Raw genomic sequence first — 16362 nt, forward strand, 5'->3', positions numbered from 1 at the left:
CATTCACAAACATGTATGCTTATACAAGGTTTTCTTGTGGTTGAATGTAGAGAAGCTGGAGGGGGAGAAGCTTAACGTGGCGGAGGTAACGCAGTCAGAAATCGCGCAGAAGCAGAAGCTCCAGACTGTTCTGGAGAAGATCAACGAAACCTTGAAATTACCGCCAAGGAATATCAAGTGGAACGTAGACTGTGAGTTCTTTTCCTTCTTGTAGGAAACACCTCCTCACTGAGGCCTCATAATAGAGTACAGACTCTACACCACTATTGTACCTCCATTATTTCACAATTAATTTAATGTATTTATTTATTTCTCAGCTGTCCATGCCAAGTCAGTGGTGGCCATACTACACCTTCTGGTGGCGCTATCCCAGTATTTCCGGGCTCCCATCCGGCTTCCGGACCACGTGTCCATACAGGTTGTCGTTGTGCAGGTAGGTGAGCCCACTAAGCTGGCCAAAGAATAGACTTCAAAAATGCAAGTTCATTTTCAGGAGACAGCAAAAGAAAGTGGGGGAAAAAATAGTAAACTTTTGTAATTTGCTAAATTTGCCTAGATGGGTTGTAATGTGGTGCTTATTTAATAGACTGTAAAATGAGGGAAGATTCTAAATATGTAACTGGTAGTTACTTGGAACTTTTCCTAACCTTTGCCAATTTCTCCTGAAGAGCTCTGGAGCCCACAGTGACTCCAGGCCAAGCATGGCAATTCTTCCAGTATAGAAGCTCTGCTGCTCTGCTACTTCTGTCCTGCTCTACTTTGCTTCTGTTAAATACTCCAACTTCACCTTCCCAGGCACTTTCTGCTCTGCTCTGCTACTGCTGACCTGTTCTACTCTGTTTCTACTAAGCACTCCAACTATACCTTCATATGTCTAGGAATGGTGTATGGAGAAGTTGTTAGGTTGGCAGTGCAGCAAATGATTAGGTTATTGAGCAGGGAGCTGGCAGGGCCCACGATGCTCCACATACTATGGCTGTGACTGCGTGCTCTGATCAGAAGGTATAGCAATTACTGTGCAGGAGAAGGAGAGAAAGGAGAGGAGACTGGCACTGCAGTCAGCTATTTATTCCATACTGTGACATAATACAGGCAAAAACACATTGAGTGTAAACATGCGACATACCAGTCAAAGAAGCAGTGTGGGTGGCGGTGGGTGCTGGGCACTGTTAGCCTTACGCCGTTCCGCGCGGTTATGCGCTTCTACGGAGGCTCTGGCCTCTACAGAGGCTCTGGTCTCTCGTAGAAGCGCATAACCGCGCGAAACGGCCGTAAGGCTAACAGTGCCCAGCACCCACCGCCACCCACACTGCTTCTTTGACTGGTATGTCGCATGTTTACACTCAATGTGTTTTTGCCTGTAATATGTCACAGTATGGAATAAATAGCTGATTGCAGTTCCGGTCGCCTCTCCTCTCTCTCCTTCTCCTGTACCTTCATATGTCTTCCCAGCCACTCCCTGCTGTGCTACTGCTGACCTGCTCCACTCTGCTCTTGCCAAGCACTCTTCCTTCATATGTCTTCCCAGCCACTTCCTGCTCTGCTACTGCTGCCCTGCTCCACTCTGCTCTTGCTGTAAATACCAACTCCATCTTCATCCACCTTTATACATGTTCTCAACAAGTTACAGTTTTGCTGCTGTCAGTTTTTACTATTGCTGAATAATGGACATCCAGAGGCCTGCCCAGTTCCTTGCAATCTACTACATTAATAAAATACTCAGGAAGTTGACCATGGTCTTTTCTACTTATCCAAACTCCTCACTGGGACACTTGTTCCACTCCAAACTTATCTCCAAACTTAGAACTGTTTCATGTTGATGGTGTGAAAGGACACAATTTGCCACACCAGATGAAGAGTCTGTGCAACAGTCTTTCTGCTGACAATGAGGAGGCTGATCGGGTACCAGTTCTGCCACAATCTTTCTGCTTACAATGAGGAGGCTGATCGGGTACAGGTTCTCAAATCATAACAGGTCTTTATCTTTTGATAAAACTCTTGCTGCTGTTTCCTTGAAGGAGGAAGCTCACCTTCAGCAAGGCTGTGGTTGAAGACTTCTATAATCCAGGTGCCAAAATGAATCCAAAAGCTTTGTGAAACTCAGTCATTAGAACATCTGGTTCTAAGGATTCTTTGATAGCAAGCTGGTCACTGGCCATTGTGACCTCTTCAGCAGTCAAAAAATGCTCTATCCCTCACATATTGAGCTGACCACTCAAGATTTCGTCCATCAACAGAGATGTCCCTGACTAAGCATCCCTCTCTCTGAATAATCCACCACCATATTACCATATTGGTGTTCAAAAGGATTGCCACTTCACCATAAAGGTGAGCCTCAAGAGACCAATATGTCACGCCCTATCACCACTCTTATTTGGCAACCTTGAAATCTGCAGGGGAGCATCTTCTAGTCTCCTTCAAAAATAAAATGATAGCATCAAAACTGCTATGAAAAATATGGACAGATTATGAGCACTTACTGATGGGACCCAGGCAACATTAATGGTTGCAATCTTCAATGGAGGAGAAATGAGGAGGCTTACTTTACTTATCCTCTAACTTTGCTCTCCTGCTTTTCCTAGAGCTAGATTGGAAAGACTTCATATCTTATTCTTGATTACTTCTTTTCTTAATGGATGAATAAGAACATAACTTCTGCAAGAGCTTAAAACTGGAATTTCCCTCAACCTCCCATCTTCAATTAATTTTTTTTTAAACAACCTTAGAAGTGATTACGCTTCCCTTTTTTCCTTCTGTTTTCCTAAATCATCCCTCTCCTTAGGAGTCAAAACTGACCCTTCCTCTGAAGCGATAGATATGTTATGATCAGCTTAATACGACAGACTCAGAAATATCCACAGAGTGAGAAGATGATGTCCTCAAAGCCAATCCAGGTAGAGAAGTAGGTCCGTGTTCAACTAGAGAAAGAACTTTCCTTTTTTTAACTGCTGGAGGAAGCACCCAGTGCAGCATCTCTAAAGGCATTGTTATTGGAATTTGCTTTGCTTGAAACCACCTAGGTAGAAGAGACGAAAATAGATTTACAGGAACTGAGGGCTTAAAAGAATCAATCAATTTGATGACTGAGGTTCAGAAAGATTAGTAACACAGGGATTAGATACCATAGGCTCAACAGGAGAAGATAAAGTCGGCTCAGCATCTTTACCAAGGGACTCACTTAAGGATTTTGACATTTTTTCCCAGACCTCTTTAGCAACGTTAACCCAAGAGTCCAGATATTGGCTGTACAAGTGACCTAGTTTATTACAGAGGGTTGCATCTTATGGTTTAACACTTCTTGGCAGTATGTCCTAGACCCTGACATAATGAATACTTTAATTCTGAACATAATATACTGAAATAAAAACATGATCCACAACGGCTAAGCTTGGGCTGACCAGAATGGAAAAATCTAAATTGTATCTCTTTCCACGAAAGAGGAGATGGAAAGTTGCAAGATGGAATTACTTGTTCTTTCTAATGTTAACATCATTTCTCAACCTCCAACCCCAAACTCATCAAAAACATTTCTTGGTGATGATGGTAACGTGCCAAAATTTCTAAGTCATGTTGTGAAATCAATAGTCACTTATAAACTTTGTCACTGACAACTGCATGGGCATTGATTGGGACACTAAACGTTTACATTCCTCGCTTTCTTTCCTCTTTTCAAAAGGCTCCCAAAAGATGGCCAAAACCATCAGGGTGTAAATACTTACATCAAAGAATAATGTAGGATCCGTGGGTAACACAAAAGCGTAACAGTCTGATGCCAGCAAAAAATTGTATTATTAAAGTTTCCACATGTTACCCTAACGTTATTCTTCCTATTTTGAGGAGATAAGCCTTTATAATTTGGAGAATGTATTAGTGCTGGGACACTGACCATCTGGGCATAAGAAAAACCTAGAATTACATGTTGTAACACAGAAGTCTCGTCCCTTCTACAGTGTATGAAATGCAATTATGAAGGTTTCAAAGAAACTTTTTTCTTGACGGTGTTCCTTTCTTGGTCCTTAACATTTTGCGCATTAAGGGGGTATTTTCATAGTAGGAAACTTCTCCAGTTTCCTTACATTTCCTCACAACCAAATGTCTTTTTTTATCGGCCTGTCTTTGCCCTGGGATGATGCTCCACCATCTTCTGAAATACTGTAGCAAGCAGGAGGCTTCTTTGTCAAGTTCTTACTCTCGATATTCCCCTGGTACAATGCCTGGAACACAACTCACAGCATTCACATTGATGGTGGATGGCATGGAATGCACAATTCCACTTACATGTTCTCTGAAACATGGTTGTATGAACAGGAACAACAGACATGGACACTGCAGCATCAGAGGGGGACTCATGGAATTAAACTTTACTGTTTATTTTCAACACATTTTCTAGATACAGCTCCAGTAGGAGGCAGGTAATTTAGGCACTTTTTTTGTTTGCACCTCTATAGAGCTACAGCGACATCTGCTGAATAATTTGGACACTGGACATAGCCAGAGCATTAATTTACATCAAAAATGGGACGGGTAGTGAGGGGCATTTTGTTTTTAGTTCTTTGAATTACTTTTTTTCTGGAGCAGACCCACCCGACTCAGAGATCCTAGAGCCCCAGTGACGGGATTTCCTCACTGGAGATTATACTATGGTTGCTGGTCTTGCAAGCCTTGTTTATGAGCATTACTCAATCCTTTACTTTGACACAAAACATCATCCTAATGTACTTCACCATAAGGAACTCCCGTTGTCTCCCTGTGGCTCCCGGTGTCCCAGAAGGTCTTCAGATCCCCCCGGAGTACAAATCAGCCCTTTTTACATGCATTTGTTTCCTCATTTTCAGTTTTGTTTTTAGAGAATTCTTCTATAAATACTCAAGGAAATTTTAAACCGAAACCTTAAATTGTCAGCCGCAAAATCAAATTTCGTTTACCCAATGCCCTGTATTTATTATGCAGTCTACATCCTGACCCTGCATTGCTAGCATTCCAATATAATCATAAATGTTTCTGCTGTAATGAATCTTAACTCAGGCAGCCTGGCTCCATTCTAATGCATTGCCGAGGAGAAGGAAGCTTGTTATCTCCCCTCCCACATAACTGCTACTCACTGATTGGCTAAAGGCAGTTCAGTATAACAGGCTGAGAAGGGAAATACACCTCACTCCTCTGCAGAAGCTGCTGAAATATGATCTATGCTGTGCTCTCACATGTGTTTACAAAGCCAGCTAGATATGACAGTGCAGTTTCTAGGAGGAAAAAAAACAGTAATGGAGGAAATGACATCAGATTTCCGTTAGAGGCATTAAAGACGGAGAATGGCTAAAACAGTTTTCTCTTTCTTTACTAAATAAAATTTTTTGAAATCAAAAGATGGACAGTGCAATGCATATGTTAGGTAAGTAGAACAAGTATTTATCTACTTATATATGTGTTTTTTCCTGGGACAGTATGGCTGCCCCTGCTGCTTTAAGTGTATTTTTACATTGACAGGGGATGTGCTATTTTCCTTCTATATTTCAGTCTTTGTTACTTTCTTGATAATAGATATCTAGGTCTCGTCTCCATGGCTAATGAGCGTTACACTTGTTGCCAATCTCACAACCTGATTATCCCCATTTGCTGGGCTTTATTGAGATGTGTACTAGCTTGTTTGACACTTAATAAATTGCCAGCACGTGGGTAATGGTCTGCAGAGCTCCTCTCAATTAGCTTGTCAGATTTGATTTACTGCAGACTACGTCTGATTTTAGTTTGAAGGGAGGGGAGAGGGGGCTGGTAATGATTGCAGTGTGAGGTTTGCTAATTTGAGTGTTTAAAGGGCAGTGTCATTCACAGGTCCTTTTAATGCTTAAACTGTGATCTCGCTCGTACAAAATTCAATCTCCTCCAGGTTGGCTCGATACATTGAAGGGTGTAGCAAATATTAGTATTGATCTATACTGGCTTCTGTTATGTGGGAGGATCTTCTTGCTACAGTCACATGATTAGCCTGGAGGATCTTCTTCCATTATCAGCCCAGAGGGTCTTCCTGCTGTAATCACATGATCAGCCTGGAGGGTCTTCTTGCTGTAATCACATGATCAGCCTGGAGGGTCTTCCTGCTGTAATCACATGATCAGCCTGGAGGGTCTTCCTGCTGTAATCACATGACCAACCTGGAGGGTCTTCCTGCCATAATCACATGATCAGCCCAGAGGGTCTTCTTGCTGTAATCACATGATCAGCCCAGATGGTCTTCTTGCTCTAATCACATGATCAGCCTGGAGGGCCTTCCTGCTGTAATCACATGACAAGCCTGGAGGGTCTTCCAGCTGTAATCACATGACCAACCTGAAGGGTCTTCCAGCTGTAATCACATGACCATCCTGGAGGGTCTTCCTGCCATAATCACATGATCAGGCCCAGGGATGTTCCTGCTGTAATAACATGATCAGCCTGGAGGGTCTTCCAGCTGTAATCACATGACCAGCCTGGAGGGTCTTCCTGCTGTAATCACATGACCAGCCTGGAGGGTCTTCCTGCCATAATCACATGATTAGTCTGGAGGGTCTTCCAGCTGTAATCACATGACCAGCCTGGAAGGTCTTCCAGCTGTAATCACATGATCAGCCTGGAGGGTCTTCCTGCCATAATCACATGATCAGCCTGGAGGGTCGTCCTGCTGTAATCACATGATCAACCTGGAGGGTCGTCCTGCTGTAATCACATGATCAACCTGGTGGGTCGTCCTGCTGTGATCACATGATCAGCCTGGAGGATTATCTTGCTGTAATCACATGATGAGCATGCGGGGCGCTCTTGTTGTGATCACATGATCAGCTCTTATGTTAAAGTAAAACTCCATTTTAAATAAACATTGCTACAAACACATATTCATACTTAGTGTGACTATTTGTAATTTCAGGTAGTTAAAAAGTTTCTTTCCATTTCAGTTTGGAGCTGGCTATAAATTTCCAAATTGCCTAAAGCTGACATTGCTCTCTGTGGAGTTTGAATTGTGTAGATCTTCCCATTTAGCTGCATAACTACTTAGAAGCACAGAGCAGAAACCCTTGTTGCTCATTATTCACAAATGGACTGATTTCAGTAGATGAGAAGCAGTAATCATGGACACTCCCATATCTCAGCCTCTGTTAGGAACCCCATGGAACACCTTTGTTTTGCATGGGTGTGGGAAGCAAGCTAAAATATAGTTAGCTAATAAGACATGTAATGTATAGAGATGACCTAGAGGGGTTGCATTTTTCTCAGCAAGACAGGAGTTTTGTCACCTGAAACGATTGTTCGTGATTCTTTTGGGTGAAATTTTAGGGTGAGTAGAGAAGTCTCCTTCAGGGATGGATTAAAAAGGAACTGCAGTGAAAATAATATCATAAGAAAGTGCTTATTTTTTACAATAATTGTTTATAAATTATTTAGTCAGTGTTTTCCCATTGTAAAATCTTTCCTCTCCCTGATTCACAGTATATTCTGACATTTATCACTAGTGGTGACATCTTTACTGCTGGCAGGTGATCTCTATGGAAGGAGATGATGCTGCTGTTTTGGCAGTTGCAAACAGCTGTTATTTCCCACAATGCAACAAGGCTCCCACTGTGTGATGTCAGTACCTAGGTGCTGACATCACACTGTGGGAGGGGTTTCACCACAATATCAGCCATACAGAGCCCCCTGATGATCCGTTTCATAAAATGAAAAGATTTCTGGTGGGAAAGGGGGTATCAGCTACTGATTGGGATAAAGTTCAATACTTGGTTACAGTTCCTCTTTAAGGTTAAATGGAGCCCTAGACAAGTAACAACTCTGGGCCCATCCTTGATGGCCACCTGACTTTATTTGGTAAGATTTGGTGGGGGCTAGCATCAATCAGGCCCTAAGCAGCTGCCTAAGTTGCCTTGTGGATGATCCGGCTCTGGTCCTCTTACACCAGTGACCTCCCTTTCAGCGATCTGCTGAGTTAGAGCATACTCATTGACTGCTGTTTTTGTTCTTGCCATAAGCTGTAAGAGGGGAGTCTTCCTGTTCATCCTCTCTTCCTCCTCCCCTCTCCATAGAACAGAATGGACTGATCATCAAGCAGCCCCTCAGTAGATCTGTACAGTGATCATGGATACTTTTCAACCCAAAGGGATCACAAAAGATCATTTGGTGACTGTGTGTGCAGCCGTAAGGCCGGCCCTGCATCTTCTAGAAGCTGATTTAGTCAGTAAGAGGGCTATTTGGTCCTTTGTAGCCCCTTACACACTCCTGGGAGTTCTGGTTCACCATGAGCTTGCTGGGCAATCTGTAACTCTGCGTGTTTCAAACCCTACCCCAAAGAGCCACATTAATCCATGCCATGCACTTATGGAGATCAACCAATCCAAAACAGTCTGTATGCATGTTGGATATAGCGTGGCTCTGTAACATTAACACGCTTACACATAATTGCATTCCAGCGTTTCTATAGGTGTGGCTAGCTTACAGGGACAACAAACGATGATTTGCATATTCAGCAGGGATGCATCATGAGAGACAGCAAATGCTTACTCCAACCTGAATAATCGCAAATACCTTCTGTTTTAATGGGACTCTGTAACAAAAATGTCATTGTGTTTTCTACCATCCTACAGGTTCCTAAACCTATTATAATGTGCTCTGGCTTACTGCAGCACTTTCTACTATCACCATCTCTGTAATAAATCAGCTTATCTTTCCCCTGTCGGACTTGTCGTCCTGTGTCTGGAAGGCTGCCAACTCTTCAGTGTGATCTGCTATGCATGCCCCCTCTATGCACACTCCCCTGTGTGTGTGTGTGTGTTATTTACATTAGCCAGCTTTTCTCTGCTCTGTTATCTTTTACAAGCTGGATAAATCCTCTGTTCACATACTGATGAGTCACATACTGCAGAATTACAGACAACCGGGCAGAGCTGTCTGCAAGAAGAAACAAACAATCAGCTTGTAACTCTTCAGTGAGCTGCAGTGGGAAAGAAACACACAAATGATCTCTTGAGATTCAAAAGGAAGGCTGTATACAGCCTGATTGTGTATGGATGTATTTTCTATGTGTGGACATACTGTACATCAACCTACTTCCTGTTTTGGTGGCCATTTTGTTTGTTTACAAACAAACTTTTTAAAACTGTTTTTGACTACTTTTAATGCAGTGGGGAGCGGCGAAATTGTGACAGAGGGTAATAGGAGATGTCCCCTAACACACTGGTATGTTTACTTTGTGTGATTTTAATAGTACAGATTCTCTTTAAAGGATAACCGAAGTGACATGTGACATGATGAGATAGACATGTGTATGTACAGTGCCTAGCACACAAATAGCTATGCTGTGTTCCTTTTTTCTTTCTCTGCCTGACAGAGTTAAATATCAGCTATGTAAGTGGCTGACTCAGTCCTGACTCACAGTGTGACCCTCACTGATAAGAAATTCCCCTTTTAACCTCTTTATTGCTTGCCAAAGCCATTTTCTGCTAAGAAAGTGTTTTATAGTTGGAGTTTCTTATCAGTGAGGGTCACCCTGTAGTCACTTCCTGTCTGAGTCAGGACTGAGTCAGCCACTTACATACCTGATATTTAACTCTTTCAGGCAGAGAAAGAAAAAAAGGAACACAGCATAGTTATTAGTGTGCTAGGCACTGTACATACACATGTCTATCTCATCATGTCACATGTCACTTCGGGTATCCTTTAACCTTTTGGGGACCACGGCAGTTGAATCAACGTCCAGCAGGTGGTGCTACCGTTCTGACCGGTTGATTCAACGTCCGTGCTAACAAACCATCCCGACGCGATCGTGCACACCGGAGAGGGGAGATTAAGCTGTCATATGACAGCTGGCATCTCCCCCGAGTGATCAGCAGCCATTGTGTATGGCTGCTGATCACGTGATCACTACGATCGCCGTCGGATCGTAGTGATCACTTTGACAGCTGCGGCGGTGGGGAGAAGAAGAGGATTCACTCACCTCCCTGCCGTTCCAACGACGATCGGCGCCCCCCCCCCCCCCCCCCCCCTCTGCTCTGGCCAGCATCTCTGCTCCGTCTGACGTCAGCGCCGGGTCCCGGCTATGCGACCCGACCTGAGCGTCATTTGGAGCGGAGATGTCAGAAGAGGTGGCTACTGCGGCTCATCGCTGGAGCCTGGAAGGTGAGCGATGGCTGCCAGCTACAGGGGGGACACCTGCCTCCATGGGGGACACAAAGCCCAGCACACCACAGACGGGATCCAGCCGCACGAGCCCCCCAAACGTGCCCCCCCCCCCTCCATGCAAATTGCCCTGGTCCTTAAGGGGGGTTAGGCGGCCGGTCCTGAAGTGGTTAAGAAGGAAAACTTTTGTTCTACTGAGGTAAGTATCCAGTTTTGTTTTGTTTTTAATTCCGTTCAGGTACACTTTAAAACTGTGTATTATTAAATGGAATTTTACAAGGCAAAAAAGCACAATGCTGACAACAACAGTCACAGTACACTTTATATTTTAAGCTTTGCTTCTCGGGTCTTCATATATTGGAATCACGCTGTAGCTGCAGTGACATATTGAACATTTGGAGGCTACATAAACTCTGTTAACTTCAAAAGAACTTTGCCGTTGGTTTCGGGGATTTTCACTCTGCGTTTTACCATGTGTGACAAGCCTCATGAACTCATCACATCCATGTCTTCTCTTTCAGAAGCTGGACGGCATGCTGCAGTCACGCCACATCCAGGAGGAAATCACCGGTGACACAGAGTACGTAATCGCCCTCAGTGCCAAGGACTAGCTAATGGAACGCAGATGTCTGTGATCTGTCTGCCCACGCACTCATGTCTAATGGGGGCCTGGGCTATTGGATAGCCAGCCAGTGACCTCGGTAGCCTGATCTAGTAGCTGAAAGGTGACTAGACTCAGGGAAAGGATGCCAACAAACAGTAGAGGGGTGTGCTGTGCTACAAGAGGGCTGCAAGTTTTTGCTGAGAACATTTTTAAAGCAGACCTGAACTCAGAACTTTCTCTCTGCTCTAAAAGATAGTATTTGCATATTGTGAAATCTTTCCTCTCCCCGATTGATAGTCTGAAATTGATTACAGGTGGCGACATTTTTAGTCCTGTCAGGTGATCTCTGTGGAATGTTATTTTACTGAGAGTTCTAAAGCCAGTACAAGTATGCTCTGGGAGGAGAATTCCGCATAGCTTAACAGCCTAGGCAAGTGTTTCTCCAACCTGTCTTTGTGACTCCCCATCAGTGCAAGTTTTGCAGGCAACCTCATCTATGCACAGGTGGGGTAATTAGTGTCTCAGCTTGGTGAATTCCATGTAGCTGAGACACTAATTACCCCACCTGTGCATAGCGTGCATAGCGGAGGTTGCCTGCAAAACATGAACTGGTGGGAAGCTATGAGGACAGGTTTGGGAAACACTGGCCTAGGCCAAGCTTCATTGGGAGGGTGGGGCTAATATATCGCAATATAGGAAGTTTGTCTTAAACCACAAAAAATACCATAAAAGTAGGTATCTTGAATAATTGACTGCATATTACTATGTGTCACTAAACTTACTATTTAAAGAACAAGTGACACCCATGCTAACCTAGAAATAAAAAACACATTTATAAGTAGATAAATACTAGTTCTACTTAAATAACAGATGTATTGCACTGTCCACGTTATGATTCCTGTGCATTTATAAAGGAAAAGCAGAGAATCCTATTCTAGACAGTTTCCATATTGGTTACCTTTGACCTTCTGACATTATTTCCTCCCTCACTCTTTTTTTTCTCCTCTTGCTAATTGTGTATTCGTTACCCGTCCTCCTCCCAGAGTCTTCAGACACTCCCACTGAGGTCTATACTAGGAAGTGTACTGTCTTATGTCATTAGGGGAGGGGGGAAATAAAGGAAAGAGGAGGAATATATTATAGATAAAAAGACCCCCAGCATTCAACTGTTTGGCAATGGCTATTAAATGGCCAGTGCTCCTAAGGTATGTCCAAACCGTGACAGCAGAAAAAGTTTTGAATGCAGGATTAGCATCTTTATCACTTAATAAACTCAGACCAGTTGCTGTTGAAATTTGATTTTTATGGTGACAGTCCCACTTTAATGCAAGTTTTGGAGCATTCCGCTACACTTTATTTGTCCAAATGTGCTATTTTTAGAGCCACTTGTTGCACCGGAATAGTCCACCCTTTCCGTTTGACTCAGTTGTAGAATGGGCTGGTCTGTGGGACGTATGTTAGAAAGTCCCTCCATGTTCTGATGAGTCTTCCTTCTAACCTTCTCCATCCCACTTGGCTTGACACCTTCTCTGGGAAAAATGACTGGCCTTACTTCATTTTTCCTATTAATAACTTGATTACATTAATAATAGCTTTACCGTCTCAGCAACTCTGGCTGAAATCACTAATGTAGATAGACAGAATTCTGGCAAACCCATATTTGGGTGAGAATTCTGACTGTGTATGGCTATTAAAGAGGCTCTGCATTGATATAAAGTAGCATGCAGTAAATTATTCAGGATACCCACATTTATGGTAACTTTGTCTGGTTTCAGCATCAGAAACATGTCCTATATCCATATAGTGCTGTTTATTGGTATGTAGCCCCACCCTCACAGTGATGCTTGGCCTAGGCTGTTTAGCTATGCGGAATTGTACTCCCAGAGCATTCTTGGTGATCAGGTATATTTTGTACTAGCTTTGGAAACCCTTACTAAGCAAACATTCCGCAGAGATCACCTGACAGGACCTAAAGAGGGACTGTAGTAAAAATAACATAATGAATAAAAATGCTTATTTTTAGTATATTCATTTATAGATTTTTTTAGTCAGTGTTTGCCCATTGTAAAATCTTTCCTCTTCATGATTTACATTCTGAAATCTCTCACTGGTGGTGACATCTTTAGTTCTGCCAGGTGATCTGTACTTAATGTTTGTTACTGAGAGTTCTATGCGCAGAGGGAGATATTGGTTGCTTGGCAGCTGGAAAAAGCCATTATTTCCCACAATGCAATGAGTTTCACAGACAGAAAACTGTCAGAACCTTGGTCATTACATCACACTGTGGGAGGGGTTTCAGGTACAGATTTCTCATGGTAAAGGGAGTAGCAGCTACTGATTGGGATGAAGTTCAATCCTTGGTTATAGTTCCTCTTTATGATGTGGCCACCTGTGATAAATTTCAGAATGTAAATCTGGGTGAGGAAATATTTTACAACAAGAAACGCTGTAAATATTTATCAATGTATATTATAAGAGAAGTAAGCAATTTTATTAATTGCAATATTTTTACTACAGTTCCTCTTTAAAGCGGACCTGAACTCAGAACTTCCTCTCTGCGCTAAAAGATATGCAACAGCATAATACCCTTTAAAGAAAAACATTTCTTTGTTACAACCGATACAAATCCTGCAATACATCTGCAATGTGTCTACTTCCTGCTGTCATAGAAGCAGACCTATTGTGCTTTCAAGTGAGCTTATCTTCCTTATATACCGTGGCAGTCAGGTGACAGAGAGTAGAGATGAAATTACAATTTGAGATTAGACACAAATGAAGGGGAATTAGACCGGCTAAACCAGGCATGGGCAAACTTGGCCCTCCAGCTGTTACGGAACTACAAGTCCCACAATGCATTTGCCTTTATGAATCATGACTGTGGCTGTGAGACTCCTGCAATGCATTGTGGGACTTGTAGTTCCGTAACAGCTGGAGGGCCAAGTTTGCCCATGCCTGGGCTAAACTCTCTAGATACATACGGGGTGCATTTCTCTGTGTTTTCCTTCTGTCCTGTGCAAGAGGTCAGGTCCACTTTATTTCCATGAATACTGTTATTACTGTATTAGCAACTCTAGCTGAAATCACTAACTGGGATGAAACCTTAGTTGGGTGAGAATCAGACTATGGGCACGACTATTAATACTACGCACACATTAGATTTGGGCGAAATTCTAGTGTCCCCCGACATGTTTGAGGATGTTGACATTAAAGGGAACCTGAAGTGAGAGGAATACAGAGGCTGACATATTTATTTCCTTTTAAACAATCCCAGTTGCCCGGCTGTCTTGATAATCTTCTGACATCACAACCCTGAAATAAGCATGTGGCTAATCCAGTCCGACATCAGTCAGAGCACCTGATCTGCATGCTTGTTCGGGGCCTTTGGCTAGAAATATTAGAGATACAGGATCAAGGAGACAGCTAGGCAACTGGCATTGTTTAAAAGGAAATAAATATGGTAGCCTCCGTATCCCTCTCACCTCAGGTTCCCTTTAAAGGACAACTATGAGAAGAATATGGAGGCTGCCATATTTGTTTCCTTTTAAACAATACCAGTTGCCTGGCAGTCCTGCTGGTCTATTTGGTTGCAGTAGTGTCTGAATCACACCAGAAACAAGCATGCAGCTAAACTTTTCAGATCTGACAATAATGTCAGAGACACCTGAGCTGCTGCATGGTTGTTCAGGGTCTATGGCTAAATGTATTAGAGGCAGAGGATCAGCAGCACAGCCAGGCAACTGGTATTGCTTAAAGTCAATAGGAATGTTGTTTTTTTTTTGTTTGTTTTTTAAAGCCCGGGTCCTATAGAACCTTCTCGCTCTTCTCCTGGTCCCCAGGTTCCAGCACTAGCTCCCCAGTCATAGTATTTGTCAAATACTGCTCTCTCCGCCACCGAAAGGGAGGCTTCGAAAGTCTTCGGGAGCACTCTGGCCACTCCATACTGCGCACGTGCAAGTGCCTTCTCTCGCTTACTCACGTGTGCGCATTATGGAGCTACCTGTCTTCGGGAGGACTCAGCTCCCAAGGACTTCCAAAGTCCCCCACAGCGGTGGTTTCAAAGGGACAGCCAGCACTTAACGGAGGGGACCCGGAAGAGGAGAGGGAAGGCTCTATACAGAACCCAGTGCCTTCCCCTTCCTTAGGTAAGTATCTGGCGTTAAAAAAAAAAATATTTTTTTAAATTGTCTTTACAAGGAAATAAATATGGGGTGGCGGCAGAGGAGACTGGGAGTCCTACCATCAGGATACGTAAGAATTAACTCTGCACACCACCACCAGGGGGACATGTTACACTTGGGGGGACAGCAGCTGGGGCTGGGCTCTCCAGCCTGCTTGATTAATACATTCAACCGATTTCAGCCCAATATCTGGCGAATCATCGGTTGGGCATGCTTGTTGCGGCACCGACTTTGAAGCAGCAGCATCGCAAGATGTTTTGTCACCTAAATACTACATCCGATCTGATTTTCATTCCAAGTGGAGAAATGTATCTAGAACAAGGTGGTAAACGATTTATATGAGGTATATTTTAATCGTTTACTACGTCGAAAAAGTTTTCCCCTAGCATTTCAGGGAACTTTGTGGTGAGATTTCTCACCATTTTGCTTACTATAAACATAATTGTGCAGTTGCATTCAGCTTTGTTGTTATGTGGTAACACTTTTTAATCTCTTTACAATTCTCTCTCTCTCTTTAGGGCTTTATCGGGTAGACACGGTGAGTATTGGTTTGAGTCTATGCTGTACCTATTCCTAACCTCTAATCCTTCCTCAAAGTAGGGCTGCAAATAACATGATTGATGTTTTAGAACAGGGAAGCACATTGACATAGTGGTTAGCATTCTTGCCTTGCAACGCTGGCTCCCTGGTTTGAATCCCAGCCAGGGCACTATCTGCAAGTATGTCCCCCCCCCCCCCCCCCGCATATCTGTGGGGGTTTCCTCTGGGACCTTGATTTCCTCCCACATCCCCAAAACATACAGATACGTTAATTGGCTTCCCCCTAAAATTAGCCCTAGACTACGAAACATACACTACACAATACATACATTGACATATGACTATGGTAGGGACTAGATTGTGAGTCCCACTGAAGGACAGTTTAAGTGACAAGACAATATATACCGTGTACAGTGCTGCGGAAGATGTTGGCGCTATATAAATACTAAATAATAAGTGCAGTGCAGTGCAGTACAGCTGCAGTGGCGCTTCATACTGTATCTTGTTTCGGCAGTGGACAGGTCCTCTTCAGTATAGATGTCATGCAGCCAGTCATTCAGTGCAGTTGTTTCCAATACACGGAACACCATATGATGGGGCAATGCGCTTCTGAGCAGATCAGCATATTTTTTACAGCGACTGTATCCACCACTTTTCTACTTCTCTGTCTATTTTCCCTGTAAATACTGCAGCCTGCTGTTGAGGAATATTTGTTTCTCCATTAATAACAAGCTCTGTTTTGCAGAGAGAGATGCGTTTGACACGCTCTTTGACCACGCACCAGACAAGCTGAATGTGGTGAAAAAGGTGAGCCGGATAGTTTTGCCGAGGCTTTTTGTTCTGACCTGTTTCTGTTTGTCCCCGCTCCTATCGCTGTGGCAACGCGATGCTAGATAGTTTGTC

General features: G+C 43.3%; 1 protein-coding gene across 2 annotated transcripts in view; it reads left to right on the forward strand.

Moving 5' to 3' along the window:
- Positions 1 to 16362, forward strand: part of PARVA (parvin alpha) — a 169004-nt gene that overhangs the window by 125159 nt on the left and 27483 nt on the right. For both annotated transcript variants that reach the window (XM_068261526.1, XM_068261527.1), the window contains exons 5-9: positions 51 to 191; positions 318 to 433; positions 10659 to 10717; positions 15438 to 15457; positions 16205 to 16266. In XM_068261526.1, the coding sequence (XP_068117627.1) occupies positions 51 to 191; positions 318 to 433; positions 10659 to 10717; positions 15438 to 15457; positions 16205 to 16266 (398 nt within the window). The remainder of the gene's footprint in view (positions 1 to 50; positions 192 to 317; positions 434 to 10658; positions 10718 to 15437; positions 15458 to 16204; positions 16267 to 16362) is intronic.

This window comes from Hyperolius riggenbachi, chromosome 11, assembly GCF_040937935.1.
Source record: "Hyperolius riggenbachi isolate aHypRig1 chromosome 11, aHypRig1.pri, whole genome shotgun sequence".
Classification (NCBI taxonomy): domain Eukaryota; kingdom Metazoa; phylum Chordata; class Amphibia; order Anura; family Hyperoliidae; genus Hyperolius; species Hyperolius riggenbachi.